Source organism: Sorex araneus, chromosome 10, assembly GCF_027595985.1.
Source record: "Sorex araneus isolate mSorAra2 chromosome 10, mSorAra2.pri, whole genome shotgun sequence".
NCBI lineage: Eukaryota > Metazoa > Chordata > Mammalia > Eulipotyphla > Soricidae > Sorex > Sorex araneus.
Window position 1 is genome coordinate 61,369,716 of NC_073311.1, and position 26,421 is coordinate 61,396,136.

The 26,421-nt window shown below is 43.7% G+C and overlaps 1 protein-coding gene across 1 annotated transcript in view; it reads right to left on the reverse strand.

The window, feature by feature from the left end:
• Nucleotides 1-10,281: 10,281 nt before the first annotated feature.
• The window catches only part of ST8SIA1 (ST8 alpha-N-acetyl-neuraminide alpha-2,8-sialyltransferase 1), a 173,127-nt gene continuing 156,987 nt past the window's right edge, over nt 10,282-26,421 (reverse strand). The window contains exon 5 of the mRNA XM_004611354.2: nt 10,282-17,592. Within this exon, the coding sequence (XP_004611411.1) occupies nt 17,106-17,592 (487 nt within the window). The 3' untranslated portion in view covers nt 10,282-17,105. The remainder of the gene's footprint in view (nt 17,593-26,421) is intronic.

Here is a 26,421-nt window from a genome sequence, read left to right on the forward strand (position 1 = left end):
TCGCTCTCATCCACTCTCGGAGGGCAGCAGGCCACTGGCTCTCAGAGATGCCCTCTCCCGGGATGGTATTTCTGAAGCCAAACTGCACCCTACCATTGATGTCTCTGCTATCACTCTGAGCGATGCTGTGAACAGAATAAATTTTCTCCCCTAAACACATCTATTTGCAAACTCCACGAGAGCAATTCTCAGTCTCCCTTCAGTGGAGTGATGGGCAATGTTGGTAGCATTTTTGTTTAACTGTTATCGCATATCTCTAAGGGTACAAAGGGCTAGACTAACTATTAAATGTCAATGGACACATAAATACACCCAGGTAGGTAACTAGACAGCTAGATGGAGCTATTCTTTGCTATTAATGCCTGGAGCTATTGTATATGCAAAAAGTAGAAAGATTATGCACCAGGGTATAACTTGATTTGTGTACACTGATTATATTTTGGGGGAAAATCCAAATTCCATTTTATACAGCAAAACAGCTAACTTTGCCACAAGAGCCAAGAAGGGAAGATTCTAGAAATCAATAGGGTTGTGTTCTTTTACTGAGCATCACACAAGCACATTGCTTGTTGCTTGCCGTGAAATGCAACCAGACGCAGGGAAATGTTCGAGTGTCTCTCTGAATCGATGAAAGAAGCTCAGAGTAATGAGTATTGACACAACCTATTCCCGTGTTGTGAAAGATTCTCAACATGATGTTAATATAGCAGCACCTTCCTAATTATTTGTAATAAAGGCGGCTTGCCTTAATGATACATAATTTGTTTCAGGAAAAAAATATGAAAATAGCAAACTAAAGAATTTAAGGTCTTCAAATTTGCCTCAAAATCATATTTTGATTTTAAAGGTGCTGGTTAACTCAATGTTAAAGGTGTTCGAGATATCTTGATCCCAAACAGGGAAGCATATCACTATGAAAATATGCAACATTACTACGTAAGATTATTTTCATGCATTTAATTTCACAGAATTCCATGGTCTGAGTGATCTCCAAAAATGAATTGCATATAAAAAGCAAAAAACATGGACAAGTAATGGTTCAATTAATAGTGGAGTGGCTAAAAATCATGGGGAATTGGTGTTCAAAAGCTTTAAGTCACCCAAAAGTAATAAAAATAATTTGACTTTTAAGTTATTTCATGTGCATGTGACTTAACTAAGGTCATTGACAAATGGAGCAAACTGAGTGTCTTGAGAGTTCTTTACTCTTTTGTTTTTTCATATAAACTACAACTTAAGTTATACAACAAACTTTGTAGGTCCAGACCATTTTAGGAAAAAGAACATTATAAGATATTAGGTCTGTTTATTAATATAATGCGTTTTAAACCTATCTTTCAATAAATTGAATAATTGTAGCACTGTAGCACTGTCATCCCATTGTTCATCGATTTGCTCGAGTAACATCTCCATTATGAGACTTGTTGTTACTGTTTTGGGCATATCAAATATGCCATGGGCACTTCATAGCTTGCTGGGCTCTCTGAGAGGGATGGAGGAATCGAACCCGGGTCTGCTGCATGCAAGGCAAACGCCCTACCCTCTGTGCTATTGCTCCAGTCCAAATTGAATGATTACTTCATAAAATATACATTCTGTTGGGATTCCTATGGATCTATAAGGTTGTTGTCTTTTTGCTATCGTAGATTATTTGCCTTTTTAAAATCCATTTTCTAGTTACTTAATATTAGTGATATAAAATATAATATGCTGTTCTATAGGGAACTGGTTGTTGTACTAAATTTATGCACTAATTTTACAAACTTGTCAAAACTTTGGTAGTCAAGTTACAGATAATTTTGGATTTTCTATTATATTCAAAAGAATTTTATTTTCTTTTTTAGTTACTTTTGTTTTCTTTTTGTGCCATCTAGATTCCAGGGACACATTGAATCATATCACATGATTTCAGGCTTATTTTTTGAAGGCATGCTTCTAATGTTTCACCACTAAGAATGTCTTTTGCTGTACTGTTTTTAAAAGAGATAGATAGTATTTAAAAGTTTAGAAAATTATCTTCTACTCTTAATTGAACAGATTAAAAGGACTTTTTTAAAAAAGGATGTGACAAATTTTTTCATCACGATTTTTCTTCACCTACTGACATACTCATAAGACACTGTTCCTAAAATATCCTGTGATACATAGTTTTCTTTCCTATCGATGCCTCATTGTATTAGGGAATAAATTCAACTTCATCCATCAACACGGTGATAGAATCTTCCTCAAGCTGCTGTATCTGATAGCATGACTTCAAGATATATTACATTTATAAAACTCCAATTTGGCAAGTCCATCACAAAGTAGAATTTTTTTGTCCTGTGACTGGAGACTCGGGCACCTTTAAATTAGTAGTTGTTGCTGTAATGTTTGATCTCTCTTTCACCAAGGCAACTTGCCTTAATTTCCTACGCACTGCCTGTAGCTGTATTCACTCCTCCTGAGCGCCTTTCTTTTATTATGTCCTTTGTAGTATTCATACAGTCACAGTCTACTCTTCCTGGCCCAGGTCCAGCCTAAATCCCACCTTCTTCATGAAGAGAGATTATGATTATGTGATGTTTTCATTGTTTAAATTTCTCTATCACTTTATTTTCCCAGGAATACAGATGACTTAGAGAAAACAGAAGAAAGTTAAAGATAAAAACAAGAAAATCAAACTATGAAAGAGAAAACTTATGAGCCACAGAAATAGCTAACTGGCTGAGCACACGGCTGGGCACAGGTGGTAAGCCCAGGTGTGTCCTGAGCACCGTGTGGTCCGGAGCACTGCTGGGTGTAGCCCCAAAACAATACTACCTCAGAAATCTTACTCCATACTCTCCCAGCCTTGCCCAAACCCAGATGTTTTTGCAAAGAACAAAACAACTGCTGGATTTTACTGAGGCTCACGGTGAAGAAAATAATAAACTAAAGCATCCAGAAATAAAAGTAGAGATACCATTAGGGACCTTAGATAAATTAAAGTGATGTTAACAGAACAGCACTAACAATTTGATGCTGAGAAATTAGAAACATCAGACAAATCTGAATTAGTCAATAAAATTCTTAGAAATAAATATTCAGGTCCAGATGGTTTGATTAGAGTCCTATCAACCATTTAGTGAAGGAATTATACAAATCCCAGAAAAACTATTTGGTAAAGTCAAGGAAACTATTTATGGAGTCAGAGTTAACCCAATATCAAAGCCAAACAAATATATTCCTACAAAAGTAAACAAACCAATATCTCCTGCACATTCAAACTGAAATATTGTCAAAGCAAAGCAACCTAGGAAAGCAGAGTTTCCTATAGTGATGAAAGGTTGGTTTAGTATCTTAACATGGATTGAAAACATCATACCAGCAGATAAAAGAAAACACAGGTAATTAATTACTTGATGCACAAAAGTGCATTTGTAATTAGCAAAATCATTCATGATAACTTGTGAAACCAAGAATAGAAATCAAACTTCTCCTTCATTTAAAAGGCATGTGCAAATACTACAGCATCTGAAAGATACCGTATTTAAGACTAGGATCAATGTAAAGATACATATTTCAATTTAAAGTTGTTCTCATAGTTTTGGCCAGCTCTCTAGGACAGGAAAAAGAAATTAAAGGCATACTTACAGAAATAAATAAATGTGTATTTACAGATGCTGTCAGAAGCATCTATATGGAAAGATGTGAACTCCATCAAAATGAAAATTTCATTTTCAAGAGACATAAAAATGAAGAAATGATTAATAATTAATAAAAAATTCAAAATATAGTACCTGAAAAAGAATATGTGTAGAAAAATACTTTAAACACAGCAACTCAATAATAAAAGACCACCTAACATCCTAACATGCAATGCAAAATATTTTAACAGCTATTTAACTAACCATATATCTAATGTCTGTCTAATAAGCACAAACAATACTCAACATAATTAGACCCTAAGGAAATAAAAGTTAAAACTGTAAAGGGATGTTATAATATATTCTCCAAAATAAGTAGTTGAAAAAAATAAACAAGAATAACAAAAGAGGGTTGAAGATATAAAGAGTCATACATGTATGATGGGGTGGTTTAAAATGGTATAACTACTTTGCAAAATAGCCTTAGTTCTTTTTTATTGTTTTGCTTTTTGGGTCACACCTGGTTATGTACAGGGGTTACTCCTGGCTCTGCACTCAGGAATTACCCCTGGCGGTGCTCAGGGGTAATTCCTGAGTGGGATTCTGGGAATCGAACCTGGGTCAGCCGTGTGCAAGGCAAATGCCCTATCCGCTGTGCTATTGCTCCATCCCCTTTAGTTCTTTTTTTAAAGGAAAGCCTTATCCACATGAACCAGCAATCTCTAAGTGAATGTATATAGAAGCATTATTCAAAACCAATGAAACCAATGCAAATGTACATCAAACCACTGGGAATTAGCAAAAGGAGGTAAGCGCATGTAAGAGGTTACTATTCTGCAATAGAGAGCAACAAACTACTGATGTATGCAGTGAAATAACCTCAAAAACATTATGCTAGATGAAGGAGCCAGATACCCACAACTACACAATTTATTACTGCACATATAGAAATAACACTTCTGATACTCGTCCCCCCAAATTTGCTGCTTTCAATTTATAGTCATTACCTGATCCAAACCCAACCCCAGACAACCATGAATTTGCTTTATTCTCTAAAGTTTTCCCTTTTCGTTTTTTACAGAATTATTATAAACTGCAGAAATCCTTAGTGAAGACTTTTCAAATATAAAGAGACTGATATTTGTATTCTAGTTAAAGATTCTCTTATCAGCACTGTTAACAGAAACACAAAGCAAGCCTCACAATCAATTAAAAAATAATCTACTTTAATAAATATTGGGCTGGAGCGATAGCACAGCGGGTAGGGTAGCCTTGCATGAGGCAGACCCGGGTTCTATTCCTTTGCCCCTCTCAGAGAGCCCAGCAAGCTACCGAGAGTATCTTGCCTACACGGCAGAGCCTGGCAAGCTACCCATGGCGTATTCGGTATGCCAAAAACAGTAAAAACAAGTCTCACAATGGAGACATTACTGGTCTCAAGCAAATCGATGAGCAATGGGATGACAGTGACAGTGATATAAACTGGAAATAGAAAGCTTGGGGGAGAGGGAGTGCTATAAATGTTAGAAAATTGGACTCTGGCAATGATTTCCCAACTATTAGTTTTATTCAAAGTCTCTAATCTATTTACAATGGGTAAATTGTATGATGGCAACACTATCTCCAAATAAAACTACAAAAAATCCATTAACAACCCAATTTTGATGCAGCTAAAGTAGAATGTTCCTCTCCTGCCCAGATCTTGGATGATCTGTGTATTAGCAGCAGCAAGTGGGTGACTAGCAAGTGGTAGAGGAAAGTGGGAAAATCATGAGGTGCAATAGTGGTTTATGTGGCATCACACTTCTCTCTCCACCCCAGCAAACACCACTCTTATGGGACAGGGTGATCTCAAATGGTTATCTCAACTCAAGAACTCACACTATTTTACACATTCTGACAGCACCTAGAACCAGGAACATTGCTAATGCTAAATCCAAATCCTCTTTCAAAGTGCAGAAATCCAAAGATGAAGAGAACCAGAAAAAGAAGAGAGAAAGAAAGAAAGAAATGAAGGAAGGAAGGAAAGAAGGAAGAAAGAAAGAAAGAAAGAAAGAAAGAAAGAAAGAAAGAAAGAAAGAAAGAAAGAAAGAAAGAAAGAAAGAAAGAAAGAGAGAGAGAAAGAAAGAGAGAGAGAAAGAAAGAAAGAAAGAAAGAAAGAAAGAAAGAAAGAAAGAAAGAAAGAAAGAAAGAAAGAAAGAAAGAAAGAAAGAGAGAGAGAAAGAAAGAGAGAGAGAAAGGAAAGAAAGAAAGAAAGAAAGAAAGAAAGAAAGAAAGAAAGAAAGAAAGAAAGAAAGAAAGAAAGAAAGAAAGAAAGAAAGAAGGAAGGAAGGAAGGAAAGAAAGAAAGAAAGAAAGAAAGAAAGAAAGAAAGAGAGAGAGAGAGAAAGAAAGAAAGAAAGAAAGAGAAAGAAAGAGGGAGAGAGGAAGGAAGGAAGGAAGGAAGGAAGGAAGGAAGGAAGGAAGGAAGGAAGGAAGGAAGGAAGGAAGGAAGGAAGGAAGACCCTGAAAGAAGTTAGAGGAGGGAGAAAGAGTGAGCAGCACACGTAACACAATGATAACGGTTTCAGTGAAACCCTCGTCAAACACCAGGCAAGGCAGAAGACAACAGAATGACACGTTTGAAATGCTAAATGTAAGAACTGTCAAGCAAGAATTCTACCTATGGCAAAACACAATTCAGAAGTGAAGATGAACTATAGACAGTTGGAGACATAGAAAAGATGAGACAATTTTCTGTCAGTATTGAAACTTAAAAAATTTCTTCTGTCTGTAAACAGAGGCTCTCAGTGCCACAGGACAGGTTATAAGGCATGAAATGGGGATGTGGGCATAAAGAGACAAGCATACATTTTAATATCCTAATTTCCTTGAAATATGCCTGCATATGTAAAGCCACCACAATATTGTGGGGTTTGTAAAATATAGGAACGTACATGATATTGTCACATTTGGACAGCTATTCAAATATGCCATAAATGGGTGCCTTATAAGCAACACATTTATTTCTGTAGGCCAGAAATTCAAGATCCAAATGGCGGCTTGGCTGAGTTCTGGTGAGAGCTCTTATAGGTTCTAATTCTTGTATCCTCAGGTGGCGGAGAGCAGAGAGAAGAAACCAATTCTCGGGTGACCTATGGGTACAACTCCCATCCGGGAAGTTTCTACCCTCATGTCCTCACCCACTCCCAGTTCCCTCTCAAAAGCCTCACCTCCCAATCGCATCACATTGGGAGAGCATTTCATCTGGATTTAGGGGTCCTACAGCTGGGGAGCTGCAAGGGGCCGGGATCCCCAAGCACCCTGAAGACCCCCAGCACCCCTGGCCTACAGCGGTAAACCATCTGGCCCAGAGAGGTGGGTGAGTATCACTTCAGTGGCCCCTGGATGCCCTAAGCCCCGCTGGGGAGGCCAAACAGACAGGAGAGGTAGACACAGGGCAGCTGGGGAGGTCACTCGCGGCTAAGGCGCTCTACAAAGGCTCCTGGCCTCGGCAGCAGGAGGAAGTCGAGGTTCTGGGAAGGAAGAGGAAGGCACTGAGTGAAGACAGAGAAGAGAGCCCTAGCTCTTCAGAGAACCCCCGAGGAATGGCAGGCAGGCTGCTGAGCTAGGAATGCAGACGGGTCCAGGAGAGGCCTGAGTCCTTGCCCACGACTGTGGGCAAATTTAATGCAGAGCATCTCCCCGTGAGGACGGCCAGGCGAGGCCTTCCCTTGCCTCTGGTCAGTTGGAAGGCTCAGGGAGCTGTGTGCTGTGTGAGAGTTAGATTCCTCCGCGCATGCAATTCCTAACGCAATTGCAGGGAATGTCAAGCTAAACGCTACAGAACTGATGGGAGGAAAAGGGCACGGCCTATTCACAGGCTTTCACACTTCCTTTTCTGTAACTGTCAGGAGCGAAGAGAGAATAACAACGGGGCATTCTTGACCTAGTAAACACTTTTAGCTCACTCCTGCCTGCGACGCCAGAATATTTATTCTTCTGAAGTACTCCAGGAAACTGGGCCAGAAATCAAGCTTCAGTGCGTTTTAAGACATTTCCATCATATAGTTTATGTTTTGATTATAATAGAATTCAGTTAGAGATAATAAGAAGTATGTAAATACTGCAGAGACTTTAAAAACATCTCAAAAACCCAAGAATTCCGAAAGAATTGAAGGGAAATTAGAATATACTTTCAATTAAGCACCGGTGAAAGCTGAATAGATGGCAATTTGTGGGAGTTACTCTTTTATCCCTGGAGGGGTACCCATGACCAAATATTCCATGATCAAATATCTGATTATTGTAAATATTGGTCAAGACCCCAAACATACATGTTGTAAAATGGCAACTTCCTAAGACAGTTTCTCATAAATGGGTCTTTGAAATGAGTCTCTCTTAGACTCCATCAAGCTTCTGCAAGATAGTATCTTCTAGATCAGCCTATCTCTACTGCTTTTCATTATTCCTTCACCAATACTTTTTAGAGATATATCTCTGTAGATATATAGATTGATACTCATAATACATAAGGTTGTTTTGCTCTCCAGAAGCAATTTTTGCTGTTTGTAGGAGAGCTATCACTCCTGCTGAGAAAAACGGTCAACATGTTATAGAGCTATAGAGTAACACTGCTTTCACGGGCATAAGAGCTTTTTCATATTTCTTTCCCTGTAAAGTGTGTCCCTTCGTCAAAAAGGAGGTTTCATGTTGTACATGACACCAATTTGGTAACTAGAGCATCCAGTAAATTCAAAGATGGAGGTGCCGGCTGAAGCTTTGAGGACAGGAAAAGCAAACCCCACCCAGACAGATAGATGTCTTCTCCAAGGATCCATGCCGGAGCTTAGTGGTACAGTGCATACTTTACATGCGTGTGGGACAAATGCCAGGATCCGAAAGAAAAGAAAAGGACAACAACAAAAGACTATCAGAGTTCCACTGAGGATAAATGGCGGCGGCACCGTCCAGGATCAAATATGCTGATAATAAATTCACTCAGTTAAGGAATTTATCATGCTATTTCTTCTTAACCTTTAGGGATAAATGCATTGGATGGATACTAGTTAGTCCTTTCTCAGTTATACTTCTACTCAATGAGTCTCAAAACAGTGGTTTATGTAGCAAGCAGTGGAATCCAGCTACCTTCCCCCACTGCTGTGGGTTTGAGCAAGAATAGCAAGGGTCCAAGCTGAGCCCTTAGCAGACTGGGCCATAACTGTGTGTCAACAACTCACCTCGTGAGACAGTGACTATAGTAGACTTACCAAATCAAATGGGTACTTGGGCCTCATTCTTCTTGAACCCATTTCCCTCCAGAGCTTTGAGTCTTCTTGATTGATGCTTACCTGGACCAATCAAGAAACTCTTGACTGCATTGTACTCTAACTTTTGATTGCATCATCATAAAAGTTCCCAAATACTGAAACTGATGTTTTTTGGTGCCACACCTGGTGATGCTCGGGGGCTCCTGTCACGAGAAGTCACTCCTGGTGGTGAACAGGGGACCGTGAGTGTGGGGAAGGAATCTAAGCCACAGATCCATGGGCAAAGCATTCAAACGAGGTCTTTGAACCATCTCCTCGGTCCTGAGGCTGCTTTTAAATTCGTGTGACCTCAACTTCACCCCATGGTCTCTAGAGCATCACAAAGGAATTTTGTAAGATCTGAATCAATCTTGTTGCATCTGTAGTTCTTCACATTGTCAACAGTCTGACTCTATATCCAAAATAAAGAGTTCAGGCAAAAATACCATCTGTGACTTATAATTACCCTCTTTTAGGTTTAGGAGTAATTCTTGACTAATTAATGCCTTGGGATCCTTAATATCTATTTTTGATGCTTAAATTGAAACAAAGTAGAACAGCAGTGTTCAGTAGAATCTAGATTTTTTTTTTAAAAAAACTTAATGATAGTTGGTTAAGTCTGTTTTCTCTGAAAAGGTTAGGGTAACCCACGAGAGAATTCTTGTCCAACTTCCTCCACCTCCCGACAAATGATTCAGCTAAATACCATGAAGATTTAACATTAAGTATTAGAATGTCCTTTCCTAAAATAAACACAGCCCAAAAGAACGTCATGTGAGAGTGAAGTCAGGAGATTCATCAGATCATCTGCAGAAAGTACCTTGATCAATTTCTGAGGAGAAAAGTCTAAGAAAGGAGGGGTCAAGGTTACTTTTCTGAAGTCACTCTCTCTGACAGATCTCAGCCACCCAGGGGAAATGGGAGTTTGAAGCAATTACCTAAATAATTTAGACAAGAAGGCACATTTTGGCTTCTGAAAGTCACCCAGACAAGCAGAATGAGAATATAAATGTTTTCAATTTTGTTAGGAATTTACCGAAATATTTCTAGGACACACAGGCTGATGTATGTTGAATCATTTCCAAAAGGACACATTTTACTGCTTAAAAAAGAAGGCTCGTGTCCAATTAATGCTCAGTTTTCTTTCTTAGTTACTCTGTCCGACAGATAGTGCCTCTCACGTAGACACGGACCAGTGGTGCTTTCATAGTCTATTCATAGTGTTTGTAATTCTGCATTTCTAAAACAATTTTCTCCCTAAGCAGTATGACTTTTCATCTAGAAGGAAAGAAATATGTAGCTGATAACATATGAAACAAAGGAGCAACAGAAATATTGAACAATTACTGACAGGCATTTAGGGGAAAGAAAAAAGGACTCCACAAGCTATTTTAAAAAATCCTTTTATTGACAGGGTGCATTTCCAAATATACTCCAAGTAAGGGAGGTAGAAATGGAGACTTACTGAAACCTTCTCACTACCAGCCATAATTACAATGAACACACCAAAGAAGAAGACATGTTTTTACAGCAAACCTCTGCTCACGGCTCTGTCTTTAGACTCTGTGGAAAGAAACAACTCAGCAACAGGCAGAGATATTGGCTTTCAAGTCACACTATGAAAAGTACCAATTAGCTTTTTCTTTTTACCTGGTACATTTTGTATGAAATTCTCAAAAAAAAAAAAAAGCAGAAGTGAAGAGCACAGATTTTTCCCTCTACTTCCTGCCAGTACAGAGGAATTTTAGTATAAAGTCACTTCAAAGGCGATTTCAATTTTATAGTCAGATGGAAAACCTTTTTTTCAGAACCCCCATTGCCACGGACTGGCAGTCAGACTCTAAAATGAGGCTTATGACTATTTGCTTGCTTCTGTGATTCCCTTTCCTCTAGCCTCTGCAAATTTGCTCCTGAAAAAAGATGGCACGCGTGAGAAAGAGTATATATGCGCAGAGTTAAGGAGACACCAGGAGCTTCCCCTATGCTGTGTGGTGACCAGAACGCTAGTGATAGTTCAGACTTGTGAAGAACGAGCAACCTTTTCAGCAGGCTACCCTGGCCTGTTTTCTGCCCTCTGATTCGAATATACCCCCCTCTCACCAATCACCCAGACTGTGAATGGTGCAGATGAGGAGAGGGCATCTAGTGACCCGACACCCAGAAATCCCTGGGGACTCATCCTTGACTCTCAATGAGGAACAGAAACCAACCAATTCCTAGTTTCCTCCCAGACTGGACTTTGCTGGAAAAACACAGTCTTAATCTTGGCATCCTCCCTGCGGTTCTCACCTAAGGAACTCTCAGCGAGAAGGTTGGACTACGTCAACAAAGGGTATTTACAGACTTTTATCAGATATTTCCAAGGCCCAAGACTAGTGTGCACTTGAACAAAACGCTTATGCTCGAGACGCCGACAGCTCTGCTGATGAGAAAGATACACCGTGGAACAGATACACCTTCAAAGTGACAGAGGACATGAAAAGAAAGACAGCAGGAAGGAGGAGACAAGGCAGAAAAAGTTAAGGCACCCTCTGCCACGGCACTCCCCCTAGCTCAGACATCTTTCCCGTTGCAGTGGGCATACAGAAGACAAGGGGGGTGGGCATGAGTGTACTGGATGGAACACAGTGGGAAACGCATTGAGGGCCGCCCAAGCCAACGTAATAAGGAGCCTAGAGCTTGCGGACTCGTCGTGCTTAGCAGCTGGTGACCCTGCCACAAAGAGCAGGCTCAACTGACACTTCTTCCTACTGCCGCCTCATTGCAAGTGGAGACTGGCAGAACGGTGTTCCTGTGGCAGTAAGTGTCAAGGCAGAGAGAGGAGGGCTCAGAAGATGTGTCTGCATGTCCAGGCTCAGACGCCACCGAGGCAAGCACCCCCTGGGGAGGGAGGGAGCAGGGAGCCTTTCACGCGGCCACATCAGGCTGCAGAGGGCCAACAGGTGCCTCCTCTGCTTCCTGGAGCTTCTTCCTGTCTGGCTCCTTACACTTCCTCTCGAGTCTTTTCCTCATTAGCCGTATCATCTGTGTGACTCTTGGTTTCCTCTGACATGTGTTTTTAAGAGCTTCTATTCTGGGCTGCACTCAAGGACAATGTGGCCTGTGTCCTCTTCTGAGTGACTCCCAAAGAATCCTCCCAGCAGTCCTGCCCCGTTAAAGGCCTGCTTTGATCTCCCTTCTTTGCAGTTTGGCTAAATCTTAGTGCCCACAAACATTTCCTGCCCCACTGAGTGACAATTCGTTATTCCTCTGACTTTTGCAGGGGAAAACAGACGTATCTATTTTCAGACAATCTCCTGATTTGGCTCTGCTCTGGGGAGCATCACCTATTTTGTATGTTTATTGATATCATGTGAAGCAAATGCTCTTCAAATATCTGCAGAAAATCCCATTATCCTGGCGCAATAAGAGACTTAATCAATACATCTGGATATTATACAATAAAACTTCTAGATAGCTTTGCATCATCGGTTTTTAGGCCACAGCTTCAGAACAGGATGAGAAAGGATTTTTAGCGCAACATAGCAATCAATAAGAGAAAGGAGGTAAATGTGTGACCCTCAGTGAAATATGACTCCCATTTCTGCCCATGAACATCCACTGGTAATTATAAGTCAATTTACAATAAATTATGTGTTCCTTATTTGTCAGAGAGTGAAGTCAGAATGTTGGCACCAGAAGGAAGGAAATGAGAAGGAAATGGAAGCCCGTAGTTTTGTTTTTTCCTTACTGCAGTGATAAGCAGAAACTGTGCTGTTTGAGTGAGTTTCCCATTCCCAGAAGCTCATTCAATCTCTCACCTCTGGGATGTATTTTAGAAATTCAAAATCCAAGCGTAGGCAGTGGGTAAATCCAATCGTAGTGTGTGTGTGTGTGTGTGTGTGTGTGTGTGTGTGTGTGTGTGTGTGAGGAAGAAAAAGGGCTACAGCAATTGTATATTCATAGAAATCTCCTGCCATTTATGAAATACAAAAATTGCAGGGTTTAACCCAAATATAGTGGGCCCCTTACCTAGGAGTTTACAGACTCAAGGCTTCAGGATTCCTTCAGGTGACTCTCCAGGGGTTTCAAGGAAGCCATAGAGGAATCGGTGGCTACTTGCTATCTCCCTAGATTTAAAGACTCAGGAAACCTCGGTGCACGGGGAAAAGCTCCACTTTTCAGAACACAGACCCCTGAGGATGATAATTATGTGAGGGAACAGACCTCTGACACAGGACACCCAGATCTAAGTCCACACCGAAACAAAAGGGTTTAAGGCAGTACACAATGTGACGCTGCTCTTGCAAATGCCCTGTGGTCAGTGCCAGGTCCGTGCCCGGATGCTCAGGTCGCGAGCAGGGGCTTCTCTGAGCTGTGCTGAGCACACGAGAATGAGGCAGCCTCCTTTCCACTGGCCTCCCCCTCTCTGACAGAGCCGGGGCTGCTGGCTGAGGGGGCTCCAGTGTGCACTCACCCAAGGCCACGGCATGTGAGCGCTGACCTACCCTCCGGGAAAGGTGGGTCAACAGACTCTTCAGTCATAGAAAGAAAAAGCCGGGAGGCGAGAGGCGTGCGAGGCCGACTGGGAGAGCTTCACGTCTCGGCTGTGGTGCTGACCCAAGCCGTGCGGGATGGAATGTTCCACAGATCCCTGGGCCCAGCTGGGGCGACTGCCCGGCCCCACCCACAGCCCAGGTCTCACACCTATTCCTGCGCGAGCTCGTCCTCAGCTTCCCAGAGAACTTCCTGCCACTTCTGTGGAGCTTTACAGAGCAGATACTACGAGTTCTGTGGGAACATTTGTTTTTTTTTACACAACACAGTAAGTTTTCTAGGGCCGCGCATGTGGCTCTGTGGGAGAGAACAGGCCTTGCATGTGTGAGGCCTGGAGACCATGCCCCCACCGAGGAGCCCCTGAGCACTGCTGGCTGTGGTCACGGCCACGGCGGGATTTCCTGTCACGTCCCGCGAGTCCTGACTTAATTTCCTCTGAGGTTTCTCCTAACAAGGGTTTGTTGCTATTTCTCAAAGCCAGTTTTTTAAAACATGAATGAGTACTGTTTTTTTTTTTTTTTTTCCGAGAGGAGGTTGTAAGTAATGGAACAATAAAATGAGCATAGTTGCTGACAAGAATGTTACGGATAGGAATTTATACTTGAAAGTATCTCTAACAACTTCAGTAAAGTGTTTGACTAATTAAAAAAAAAATTGGAGGGGCTGGAGAGACAGTACAGCAGGTAAGGCAAGGTCTTTGCCTTGCTCGCAGCTGAACCAGGTTCGATCCCCGGCATCCCTATGGCCTCCTGAGCACCACCAGGAGTGACTCCTCAGTGCAGAGCCAGGAGTAAGCCCTGAGCACTGCTGGGTGTGACCCCAAACCCCAAACAAAACAAAATTTAAAAATCCAAGCATTCCTGCATGCTCTTAGAGGATCAACAATACCTGTGTGAGAATAGATGCTCCACACACAGCACACAGCCCACACCTATGTTCACGTCCATTTATTTATCTAGCCGCAGACAGAGGTGTTGTTCCTACAATATACCGCCAGGTGCTAAGGCAACATCCTTATCAACTGCCGTCATATGGCAGAGACATATGTAAGAAGAGATAACTGGCACCGCCCCAGTGTCACTCGGTGTTACTTAGGGCGTCTCCCCCTTGGCTCCAGTGATGCTGCAGCTGCTGACCCTGTGCGTAACTGAATGCTTCACGGATCCCTGGTCCCCACCCACGGATACTAGTAGCATCCTCCACATCGTGCTAATAAAAATGTCTCCAGACATTGCCGGATGACACCAGGAGAGGGGAGGGGACCATCCTAGTTGAAAATCACTGGATTAATCAACATTAATTGGGGGAATTTCTGAACTGTCTGTTAGAAATCACAAATTTACAGACTAAACATTGTACAAATACTTTGGGTAGATCAATCCCTGGAATTAACAAGAAAACAATTCCAGATATCACTGTCAACGGAATTGCAGGGCTTGAGGTTTATGGAGCTCTTGAACTACATTTGAACAAATTTGGCAATTAGAAGACTAACCTGAGGGACACTTTTTATTAACACTGTAGGTTTTTGACTATTCTTTTCCATTTTTGCTTAAGTGTAGGGGAAAAAATATTTTTTTCCTTTGTACAGATAAGTTCTAAATAACGACTGCTCAAAAGAGAAAATATATCCAGGGCTGAGTTCATGGTCTTTCACCCAGCTCACTCACATGACACTCTCATGACGTTTTTGCTGCCATATTGAATCCAAACAGCAAATCAGTTCTGCACAGAACTGATGTTCTCAAATTCTAAACTTTCTAATTGCCAATATGATGCATGTTGAGTCAATTTAACTGCTGATTTATACAGTTATCTCAATACCCAACCTTAGAAACGGTCTCTTCAACAGTGCATACTTTCCCCCAAAGGTTTTGTTATCTTGATCCCCGTCCCGCCACACAATTCCGTTTCTGGGTCCCACTGCAGCAGTGTTGGGGTCCTCGTCTTGTCAGGGACTGAACCTGAATCTTCTTGTGGAGCTCACTGAACTGTCAGCTTTCACGGATTTGATTTTTTTTAAAGTTAACCCACCACAAAATTAGACTTACTTTAATGTACATGGTATATTAAGCTTCTACAATTGGGGGGATTAATGAAGCTGAACTTCTGGGTACAGTTTCCCTCTACTCGGTCATATTTAATAAACGGGGAGAATTCTAGAACCTCCATGGAACCTCAGGCATCTTCTAGGCACAAGGAGAATCATCGCTCCCCCTCGCTTTCCCTTCCACGTGATCACACGGGGCTGCTTCTAGTTCCTGTCCGTCACGTTCTTGCAGTGACTCGAGGCTGATGTCACAATGTTCCTAAGTCACTTCACTCCCACTGAGAAGGTGTCCAGCAACTAGATCAAGTGCCCTGACTTGTACACACCAGGTCTGCGTGATCTACGGGTCAACACAGAGTCCGTTCAAAAAACTAGCGGGGGTCAAAATGAATCAAGCAATTCTAATCATTCTGGGGAAGCTGCCGCAGGGAAAGGCTCTCGGCACATGCTGGTATGGGCGTTACGAGCAGAAAGCTGGGCTGGTTTATACTGAGGTGGAGCAGAGAGCACATAATGCACCTGTAAGCTCTCAACACTGGCTGCAGAGTTTTACTAAAGCAGGTCATATGCGTTCAGCTCTTACACTTGCACGGGAACGAGCTTTGTGGAGATGTCTCTGCTTACACATGTGCAGGCACATGCTTCCTCATGGAGGGAAGAAACCAGGCTAGGCAGAACGGAGATGTCTTCCAGACTGCCTTCCAGACTAAACTCGGTGACATTGTGCTTTTACTTCATCTCGACATTTGATCATGAAGACAATTATGCCAATTTGCAAAAGTGATGATACACTCACGCGTGTAATCTTTTTTTTTTTGCACTAAAATAATAATGCAAATAGGCTTTACCTAATGCAGATCTGAACTGAGTTTATGTCCTAAATCATGAAGAGAAGGAAAGTGGCTCATGTTATCCAGACTAAGAATCAACACAATCTAAATTCAACAATGTTTCACATTATCTAAGGGGACTTGACAGAAGGGGGGGAAGCAATTCTTATTTAACAGGTAGGGAGGAGGGGACTATAGATAACATCGACGTGGCTCAACAAATCACAATGATCAGCCATAGCATTTTGTATTCATATTATTCTGTAAGGGATTTTAAAAATCTATCCCATCGCATACTCACTGCCCCTAAATAGGGCAAAAATAAGTATATATTTTTTTAAACCTATGGTTCTATTGCCAGTCTTAGTAAGACAGTTTTTAAAAAAACAAATTTAATCCAGTTTGTGTTGATGATCAAAATACATTTTACCTAGCACTGGCATTTCCTGTCATTCCCTACTTGGATTAGTCCCTCAGGTACAACCACCAGAGTTCCATCCTGCTTACAAATGGCACCTTCTAGATCCGAACCATGTAAACCTTTACCATCATCATTTCATCAGCATTTTACTGGCTAGAACGTCAATGTTTTATAAAATATTTCTTAGGCTGCTGCATTTCTTGCTTGTTCTCCAAGCCAACGTGAAAAGCAGAGTTTCCCTTGGAATTTTCTTTGATTTTGTTTTTTTCAAGTGGCCCATGTCAATCCATGAAGCAACTTGACCGTCTCCTTTGGACTCCTGTAGAAAATCTAACAAAAATATCCTGGCTCAGTTCTCTCTTCTCCCGTCTCACCCCTAGGAAGCGGGCTGGAGCGAGGCGTCCCCACACGGATCAAGCTGCATCCGCAGCGCACCGATTTTATGAAGGTACCAGAGCTGGAGGAACTCCTCCGGCATGGCGTGGAAGCCAGAGAAGGGCAGGACATTATCGTAGTAGTGGTGGCTGATGGGCTGCTCCAGCATGTTCACGGAGAAGGGCCAGAAGCCGTAGATGGCCACGTCTTCGCAGAGGCCCAGGGCGGCGCTCACCAGGAAGAGTCCTGTGGACAGGCGCTTGGCATGGATCCCCCTATTCTTCCAGAACTTTCCGATGCTACGCAAAAAGTTGGGGTTGGCGAACAGCACTGTTTGATTGGCACCAACATCTGACAGTGTATAATAAACCCGGAGGGATGGCTCTGTTCCTGTCTTCATGGAAAAGGCAGGCATGTAGATGTAACTGTGGTTATAAATTTTCATGTTGTCCACAAATGTCTTTCTGGACCACAGCAAGTTCTGAAACCTATTAAAGAGAAAAAGAGGCTCCATGAACGTGGAGAAAAGAACTTCATCAAAACCCATTCTGTTTTTTTTTTTTCTTATGTCACTGATACCTCCTACCATCTCAGCGAGTAACAAGAAAAAATATTTCACATTTACTTAAAATTCTCTTTGAATCATTTCTTATGCAAGTAACCCGGCTTTCCCCCAGTCAATATTAAACTCGGGATCCCTTGGAATGCTCTAACATTATTCATTTTGTTTTCATTCAGTATTTATTTGCCAGGAATGTAAAAATAGTTTAATACTCCTGAATTCAGAGAGGATGTTGTTTGGGCAGGACTTTGATGAAAGTCACTTGTGTGGTCTGACACAAACTCAGACCTACTTTCCTCATTTGCAAATCAAAGGAACCACTTTTAAGTACCATCTTCCTGGGAAGTAAGACAATTCTATGAATATGCAGATTAACCTATTACTTCTAGCAAATGATGCTGAGAATCCCTCATCTAGCTGTTTCAAAAAAATCCTTTATTTTTGCTCCTTCATTTTGGGTTATACAAAGAGAAGATTCCCTGGTTCAGATGTTATTCATCTAACACTGATGACATGTATCTTATCTGTCAGGTATTTCAGAATTAAAATTTAATTGCCTGGATTTTTGTCTCAAGAAACTCAAGTACAATTTATAACAGAAAACAAAACAGAAAAAAGCGGGAGGGGGACTGGAGTGATAGCACAGCGGGTAGGACATTTGCCTTGCACGCGACCAACCTGGGTTCGATTCCCAGCATCCCATATGGTCCCCTGAGCACAGCTAGGAGTAATTCCTGAATACAGAGTGCATTCCCTGTGCATTTTCCCAAAAAGAAAAAAAAAACTTCCAAGTGGATTCAATATGATACTCTACATGCTACACTGGTATCTGTTATTTTATTTTTTAAAAGAAAGTCCTATGGAATGCAAATGGAATAACTATTCTGCCTAGAAAAGAGGTAGAAGGCGGCCAAAATGGGCTGAGAAGGGACTGCAGGGAAACTTCCCTCCTTGTGGGGAAGTGGGGAGGTGGGAAGAAGAGCCAGCCAACCAGCGGCACCCTGTTAACCTGCCAGAACCGGCGAGGGGGCAGTGTCCCTGCCTAGCGGGGCTGGAGAGCCAAGCAGTGGTGCTGGCGCTGTGATGCTTTCTCATTTGGTCAGACTTCACTCGGCACAGTGATGGTTTGTCATTTGTTCAGACTTCACTCGGCACTGTGATGCTTTCTCACTTGGTCAGACTCTGTTCAGGGGGAGCATTCAGAGCAGTCAGCCTTTGGAGCAATTGCTACTTGAATTGTAAATATTTCATATTTGTTTCGTAGTTGATTTCAGTTTTTTAAAAAAAGAACGACAACAGAAAAAGACAGCCTACACGGGTTAAGGCGAGCCGGGGTAGTAAGAGGCTGGTGGTCTTGGGACCAGCTGAAAGGCTATCAACAAGCCCAAGTGAAGAGAGAAAATTCTAGAACTTGTTCTACTAAGGAAGTGGCCTACGTCACGTTAGATGAGGGGCAGTGGCAGCTGCTGAGAATGGAGTGGAGTCCCCGTTAGCAGAGGCAGGTCGGGCCTGTCTCTTTGGCGGGCTCCTTACAAACACGTGCCGTGTAACTTGGAATACACAAAGCCACAGGAGTCTGTGCGGCCATCAGCGTCAGTTACTGCCTGCCAGGTGGGCTGTGTTTCTCGGTCCCAAGGAAGGGCAATCTCTCGTTTTCTGCAGGCTGCTTTAGTCAGTCTCCCCTGGGCCTGACAATTTGAGACACAATAGCAAGCTTCTTTCTCCGTCTTTCATCCTAGCTGCAACTACAAAGATGCATAAATTCCTGCTTTCTCATTCCCAAAGCACTCTGCTCATCCCTCTCTGACTCTCTCTCTCTCCCTCTCTCTCCCTCTCTCTCCCTCTCTCTCCCTCTCTCTCCCTCTCTCTCCTTCTCTCTCCCTCTCTCTCCTTCTCTCTCCCTTTCTCTCCCTCTCTCTCCCTCTCTCGAACCCATGAAGAGCTCCTGCTGTCTTACACACATGCTCTCTCCCTCACGCAGACACTTTTGCAGGCAACGTTGACTTCATTCGAACGCTGGTTCTCAGCCTGCAGTGACCATGACCTGGTCCCACAGCTCCTGAACGCTGAGCGTGATCTCAGGAGCTCAGTCTTTCACGCAGCTCCCCGGGGACGCTAGTGCAGGTGTCCTGTCCAGGAAACGGTTCTCAGGAGAGCAAAGACTTTGTTCCCTGGACGTCCATTTCTTGACACCCTCAAACGTTATCCTGGTCCCAATTCTAGGAGGAAGAGGTACTAGTCTATCTTCCCATCTGTGACTGGGAGCGAGGTGATTCTCTCTCTGACTTCAAAGGAATCGTGTTCTGAAGGGGGGGCTCTCTGTCTTTGGGATATTCCCCCCCACCCCCGCCCTCGCCTGGTCTGTCCAGTCTCCTGACCACGGTGAGGCCTTAATGCGAGACTTCCACTACGTGGATCCCTCTCTCTCACCAGCCACGCCCGAGAGCAGTCAGGATCCTGACAGCTTGCCTCTCTTGCTTCCATTTGCTCCCACTGCTGTGCAGAAGGGCTCCTGCACCCCAGGGCCCTGCTGGCTGTGAAGACGGTCTCTGCAGACTACTGAGAACTCCAGCCAATCAACCCCTGGCTACGGAGCCCCTGAGCCCAGTCTTCAAGCACAGGGCTTATTCTTTTTTTTTTTCTTTTTGGGTCACACCCAGCGATGCTCAGGGGTTACTCCTGGCTTTGCACTCAGGAATTGCTCCTGGCAGTGCTTGGGGGACCATATGGGATGCCAGGGATCAAACCTGGGTCGGCCGCGTGCAAGGCAAACGCCCTACCCGCTGTGCTATCGCTCCGGCCCCACAGGGCTTATTCTTGGAAAGGGTAGTCTTCCCTCTTGATTTTTATTCTGAAAAGGATACACGTCTTACATTTGCCATGGCCCGAACTTCACCGATGGCTAAAGAGCGAAGCTGTATGTTACATTGTATCATTTGGCCTATTCCACCCTCCAACAAATGACCTTGTTTGGAAAGCTAAGCTGGGGCCGGGAGACAGCTCGTGAGGGCAGAGGCAGGTCTTCCATGCCCGCAGTATCACACGGCCCCCTGCCCAGCTCCCCCACCCCTGGGTGCTGCGCGAATGGTCCTGAGCACTGCAGGGCTGGCCCGAGGGGACCCCGGCGCTGAGTTTCCCGATGCCCCACCAGCACTGCTGGCGCGAGCACCCAACAGTTAAGACAAGTCTTGGATCTGGCCCAGGGCCCCTGAAGCACTCCCCAGGGACTACCCCCCAAAACCAGAATTCCATTCAATCATTTCGGAAAACACGCCACAATTTCAACAGTCTCTTGATCAAGAACTTGATATGGTAACTTTGTGATTTATTGAATGATTACAGAATTATTCCTGAATCGTACACACACATCTCTCATCCTTAGACTCCTGCTAAACCTCACCTTGAATGTGCAACTGTGATTTCTGCACTAAGAGAGTCTTTTGGGCTCACCCATGCCCCATCCTGATGAAGTTCTGCTACAAATCGAGACCCGGCTGTCGCTTTGCCTCTTCCCTCCAAAGTCAGCTCTCAACAATCTTTCTTGCGTGCTTCCCCATAATTTTTAACTGAATCACTGTGAGATACAAAGCTACAACACTGTCCATGATCAGGTTTCAGCCATACAATCTCCAACACCCATCCCTCCATTCCTGCACCAGTTTACATTTCACACCTCCAGTGTCCCCCGTTTCCCTCCCGCAGCCCCTGCCCCCGCCTCTCTCTATGGCAGGCAGGCACTTTCCTTCTCTCTCGCCCCACCTTTGGGCATTATGGTTTTCAGTACAGGTACTGAGAGGTTATCATGTCTGTTCCTTGACCTATTTCAGCACACCGTTCTTATCCAGAGTGATGATTTCCAATGATCTTTGTCACAGTGGTCCCTTCTCTATCCCAACTGCCTTTTCCCGAAGTATTTGAAGCAGGCTTCCAAACACTGACTGATCCTCCTGGCCCTTGTTTCTACTGTCCTTGGGTACTGGTCTCATATTATGTAACTCACTATTTCTCCCTTGAAGACACAGGAGAAATCTTACCCATCTTTAATTTGTATAACCTAACAGTAGGATGTGTAAGAATAAAACTGTTAATAATAATCTTAAAAAGTCAATTAACCAATGAATATTTAAATCTATAAATTATATCACTGCCACTGTCCTCCTGTTGTTCATCGATTTGCTCGAGCGGGCACCAGTAACGTCTCCATTGTGAGACTTGTTCTTACTGTTTTTGGCGTATCGAATATGCCCCAGGTAGCTTGCCAGGCTCTGCTGTGCGGGCAGGATACTCTCGGTAGCATGCCAGGCTCTCCGAGTGGGATGGAGGAATCGAACCCGGGTTGGCCGCATGCAAGGCAAATGCCAGAGGCACAAAAATATAGCAATTTTATAAATTAATTTATGTAATTAGAAAAGGTTGATAAAAATCCAAATTAGCTAATAATTCAAACTCTTTAGTTAATCATTTAGAAATTTGAAGGAGAACAGATTCATGTCCAATGAAAAATTTACTTCAAGGTAAGACAGATAAATGATTAAAATCTACATTATAAGAAAAGCTAAAGAAAACAATGAAGAACTTAGACATTTGCAACAACTCTTCCTCCAAAGGAAAATATTGACAAAATCGATTAGGTCAGCACATGCAATGTTATAACCATGACCAATGAGCTGGAACACAAAGGGAATAGCTAAAAAAAAAAAAAACATTCTCAGCCAATCCAGCCAATGAACAGTTAATATTGAGAAAATCAATCTAAATAGAACAAGATATTGGCAAACACACAGTGTACCAAGAAATACAGTGGATAAGAATGTTAAAATGTTCAACGTCAAGCTGCCAGTGAGCGGGCTGATTAAGGGAAGGCAGCTCTCTGTCCTACGGGGAGCCTCCTGGAGTGAGAGCGAAGACGTCTGGAAATCTCTACATCCACCGGGACAAGAGAAGACAACTCTCGGTGCGTGTGGGCTGTCCCTGAAAAATGAGGAGTCTAGCGGGAAAGCAGGTCACAGGGACCTGAGGGGCACTGGCCGCCTCCCGCACAAGCAGGGTATACTGGGGAAGGCCCGGAGGGTTCCTGCAGAGACTGGGGACGGGGTCTCCAACCCCGCATGGGGTATTCTTACCGTGACTGGGAGCCTGCAGGCACCAAGGCACTGCCACGGCATTTACCAATAACGGCATTTGGGACTCACCCCAACGAAGTCCCCTCCTGCGACTTTCTTAGCTTTCTAGAAAGTTTCACAAGGTTTTCCCCTGCCAACAGCAACAGACTACCTCTACCAGAGCAGGACACCCCCACAACGCAGGCCGGAGAACCAAACAGAGGGAGGGAGGGAAGAACTGAGGGGCACAAACCATTCAGAAGAAGATCTGCAGAAAAGTTCTATTTCATTGGTTTGGAAATCTGAAAATAGGGGCTGGAGCAATAGCACAGCGGGTAGGGTGTTTGCCTTGCACGCGGCCAACCCGGGTTCAATTCCCAGCATCCCATATGGTCCCCTGAGCACCGCCAGGGGTGATTCCTGAGTGCAGAGCCAGGAGTAACCCCTGTGCATCGCCAGGTATGACCCAAAAAGCAAAAAAAAAAAAAAAAAAAAAGAAATCTGAAAATAAATAAACCTACCAACGGAGTAGGAGGCTATAAAAATAAAAAGAACAGTCAGGTAATTGAGAGAACTACTGGCATTTAAAACATATAATAACAGGTGGCTTCTTGTAAGAGGAAAACATACTTCACATATGGCAGGCCTAGAAAGTCATCGGCTAAGAGTCTAGAGAGAGAAAAAGAGTTCCTGAAAGGATGTCTCAACACCTTGGTAAAGGTGCCTTGGCAGACGGACCCGGAAGCATCACTGGAAACTCTAGTTCCAGCGGAAACCTGGGGAGTGAGCGGCTGTTTCTGGGAAGAACTTTGTTACTGAGGAAACACTGACTTTGAGTCGGATACTCATGCCTGACGACAGAATGTCCAGCTCAGAGGCGAATGGGGCTAGGGGTCCCCAGGAAGGACTGCGCCCTGTTTGGGACCATGCCAGAGCTGCCCAGAGGGAGGTGAATGCGTCGGAGGGCAGGTGCTGTGGGAAGGGCCTAAGCAGATAAGCTCTGAGTTTGCACCAGACATTCAAGGATTTAAAAAAAGAAAAGAAGAAAGCCATAGATACGTTTTTAAAATGTAATTAAGCATGCTGCTTTACAGTGAAACAAGAGGAAAATCAGCTGGAGAAGTTGGAAGTCTTGGAACACCATCATTTAAGGGAGCGTGAGTCAGGAAATTGCTGCTTTCTATTTTAAGTGTTGTCATACTATTTGATTTTTAAAACCACGTACATGCATTATTTTGGTAAAAATAAAAATTAAAAATTGCAATCAGGAAAACAGAACAGTTTATAGTCATCAACTGAATACCACGACCAAAAGTCAATAAATATGTACCAACAAAAGTAGTTTCAAAATGCACACAGCAAAAGTCTGAATTCAGATCGACGGGGAAACGCAAATCAAAACAAAATTAGGTACCATCTAACATAGTGAGAACACATATGTCAAAAAGCACAGAGACAGCCAGTGGTGCTTATGAAATGCGGAGATAGGCAATCTCATCCACTGCTGGTGGCAATGCTGTCTTCTGTGGAAAATGGTATCAGCGTGGAAACCCCCTCTCCCCAAATAATTCCAATCGTTGTTTAAAGATACTAAAATTGAAACAAACAAGCAAACAAAATAATCGAAAGAATGTGCCGATGTGCCGAAGGGGCCAGAGCGATCGTCCAGCGGGTATGGTGTCTGTTTGCCTTGCACGCCAACAACCTGGGTTCGATTTCTTTCACCCTACTCGTCCCATGAGCAGGACCGATATAGTCATGCCAGGAATAATTCTGTATTTCTGTAACAAGAGATAAGTAACTTTTGAGCACTACCAGGTGTGGCTCCCTGACAACAAACAAAAAAAAAGAAAAGAAACCAAAACGAGCCCAAGACATCTGCTCTGGTACGTTCACTGCAGCACCGTGCACAGTGGCCAGAGGCTGGGAGACACCTAAGTGCCCGGGAATGGACGACTGGGCAGAGAAGCTCTGGTACATGGACACAACGGAAGACTACTTGGCCTCGAGGAAGGATGAAGTCATGAAATTTGCTGACACGTGGGTGGCTCTGGAGAGTTCTATGCTGAGAGACATGAGTCAGTGGGAGAGGGGCAGATCCTGAAGGATCCCACTCACATGTGAGATGTAAGGAAACACAGCAGGGGAATAACTAGCACCCAAAGATAGATCTGGTCCTTACTACAGGAGTGGGATGTGGGATGGGTCAGGGAAGGGGCCCCAACAAGACGGGTAGAGGGAAGTGGTCACTCTAGACCAGGATGAGGCACTGAGATGGGGGAATGTGACAGGCGTGATTACCCGTCAGTGACAGTACTGTAAACCGTAGGCCCTAAACGGTGGAAATAAAAAGGAAAAAGGAAAAAGTGCCTGACTGGGGGGGGAGGGAAACCGGGAACGCTGGTGGAGAGAAATGGACACTGGTGAAGGGAATGGTGCCAGAAATGTAACTCCGTAATTCAAGGTGGTTTGGTGAAAAACAAATCAACGGGCCAGCAGGCCTGTGTCTCCCCTTCACGAACGGCACCCTGTGCTCAGCCCCCAGAACCACAGCCTCCCTCAGCCCCCCAGCAAGGCCAGGAACGGTCCCGCCGCCACAGGAGCGACAGCAGAAGGGCCACACGCTTTCCCAACATCAACACCTGACCCGCTGGCAAAAATAAAAAGTGTATGAAAAGATGCTTCACATCATTTGTCTTCAAGGAAATGAAAACGAAAACAGTAATGGGGTACGGCTGCGTATTGAGGAGAATGGCCCAAATCCAGGATGCAGGAACCACCCCGTGCAGACGAGGATGTGGAGAACCAAGAACTTCACACACCTCCGGTGGCGTTACAACATGTCAGAGTCATTCTGACAGAAAGTTTGGCTCTCTTCACAAAATTAAACATACTCGGACCATGTGATCCAGCAATCATGCTCTTCGATATTTACACGAAGGAGTTGAAAATATATTCACACAAACACCCCCAACACACATGCTAATAGTAACTCGATTCAAATTGCCAGACTTGAAAGCAACCACACTGATGTCCTTCAGTAGACGAATGGATAAAGAAACCTGTAGTATTTGTAAACAGTATCTAACTCAGCACTAAGAATAAATGAGAGACCAGAGACAGCCCAGGAGTTAAGGCACATGCCTTGCATGTAGCCTGCCTGGTTTGGTCCCTACACCGCATGCTTGCCTGAGCATCACAGAAGCTGCAGCCCTGGAGGCCCTGAGCCCACTGTGTGTGGGCTGGAAGCATCTGAGTACTGTCAGGGGGGCTGAGTACTCGCCAGTACCACAGGGCCCAAGAAACACTGTATCCTTGGGTCCTAGCATTGACCCAAGTCGCCACTGGGAATGGCCCCAAGGCTCCCAGAAAATGAAATAAAGAGACATTGCACTGTAACACTGTCGTCCCATTGTTCATAGATTTGCTTGAGCGGGCACCAGTAACATCTCTATTGTGAGACGTTGTTACTGTTTTTCGCAAATCAAATATGCCACAAGTAGCTTGCCAGGCTCTGCCATGCGGGCGGGATACTCTCGGTAGCTTGCTGGGCTCTCCGGAGAGAAACAGAGGAATTGAACCTGGGTCAGCTGCGTGCAAGGCAAACGCCTTACCTGCTGTGCTATCGTACAGTCCTCAAAGACATTGAGGAA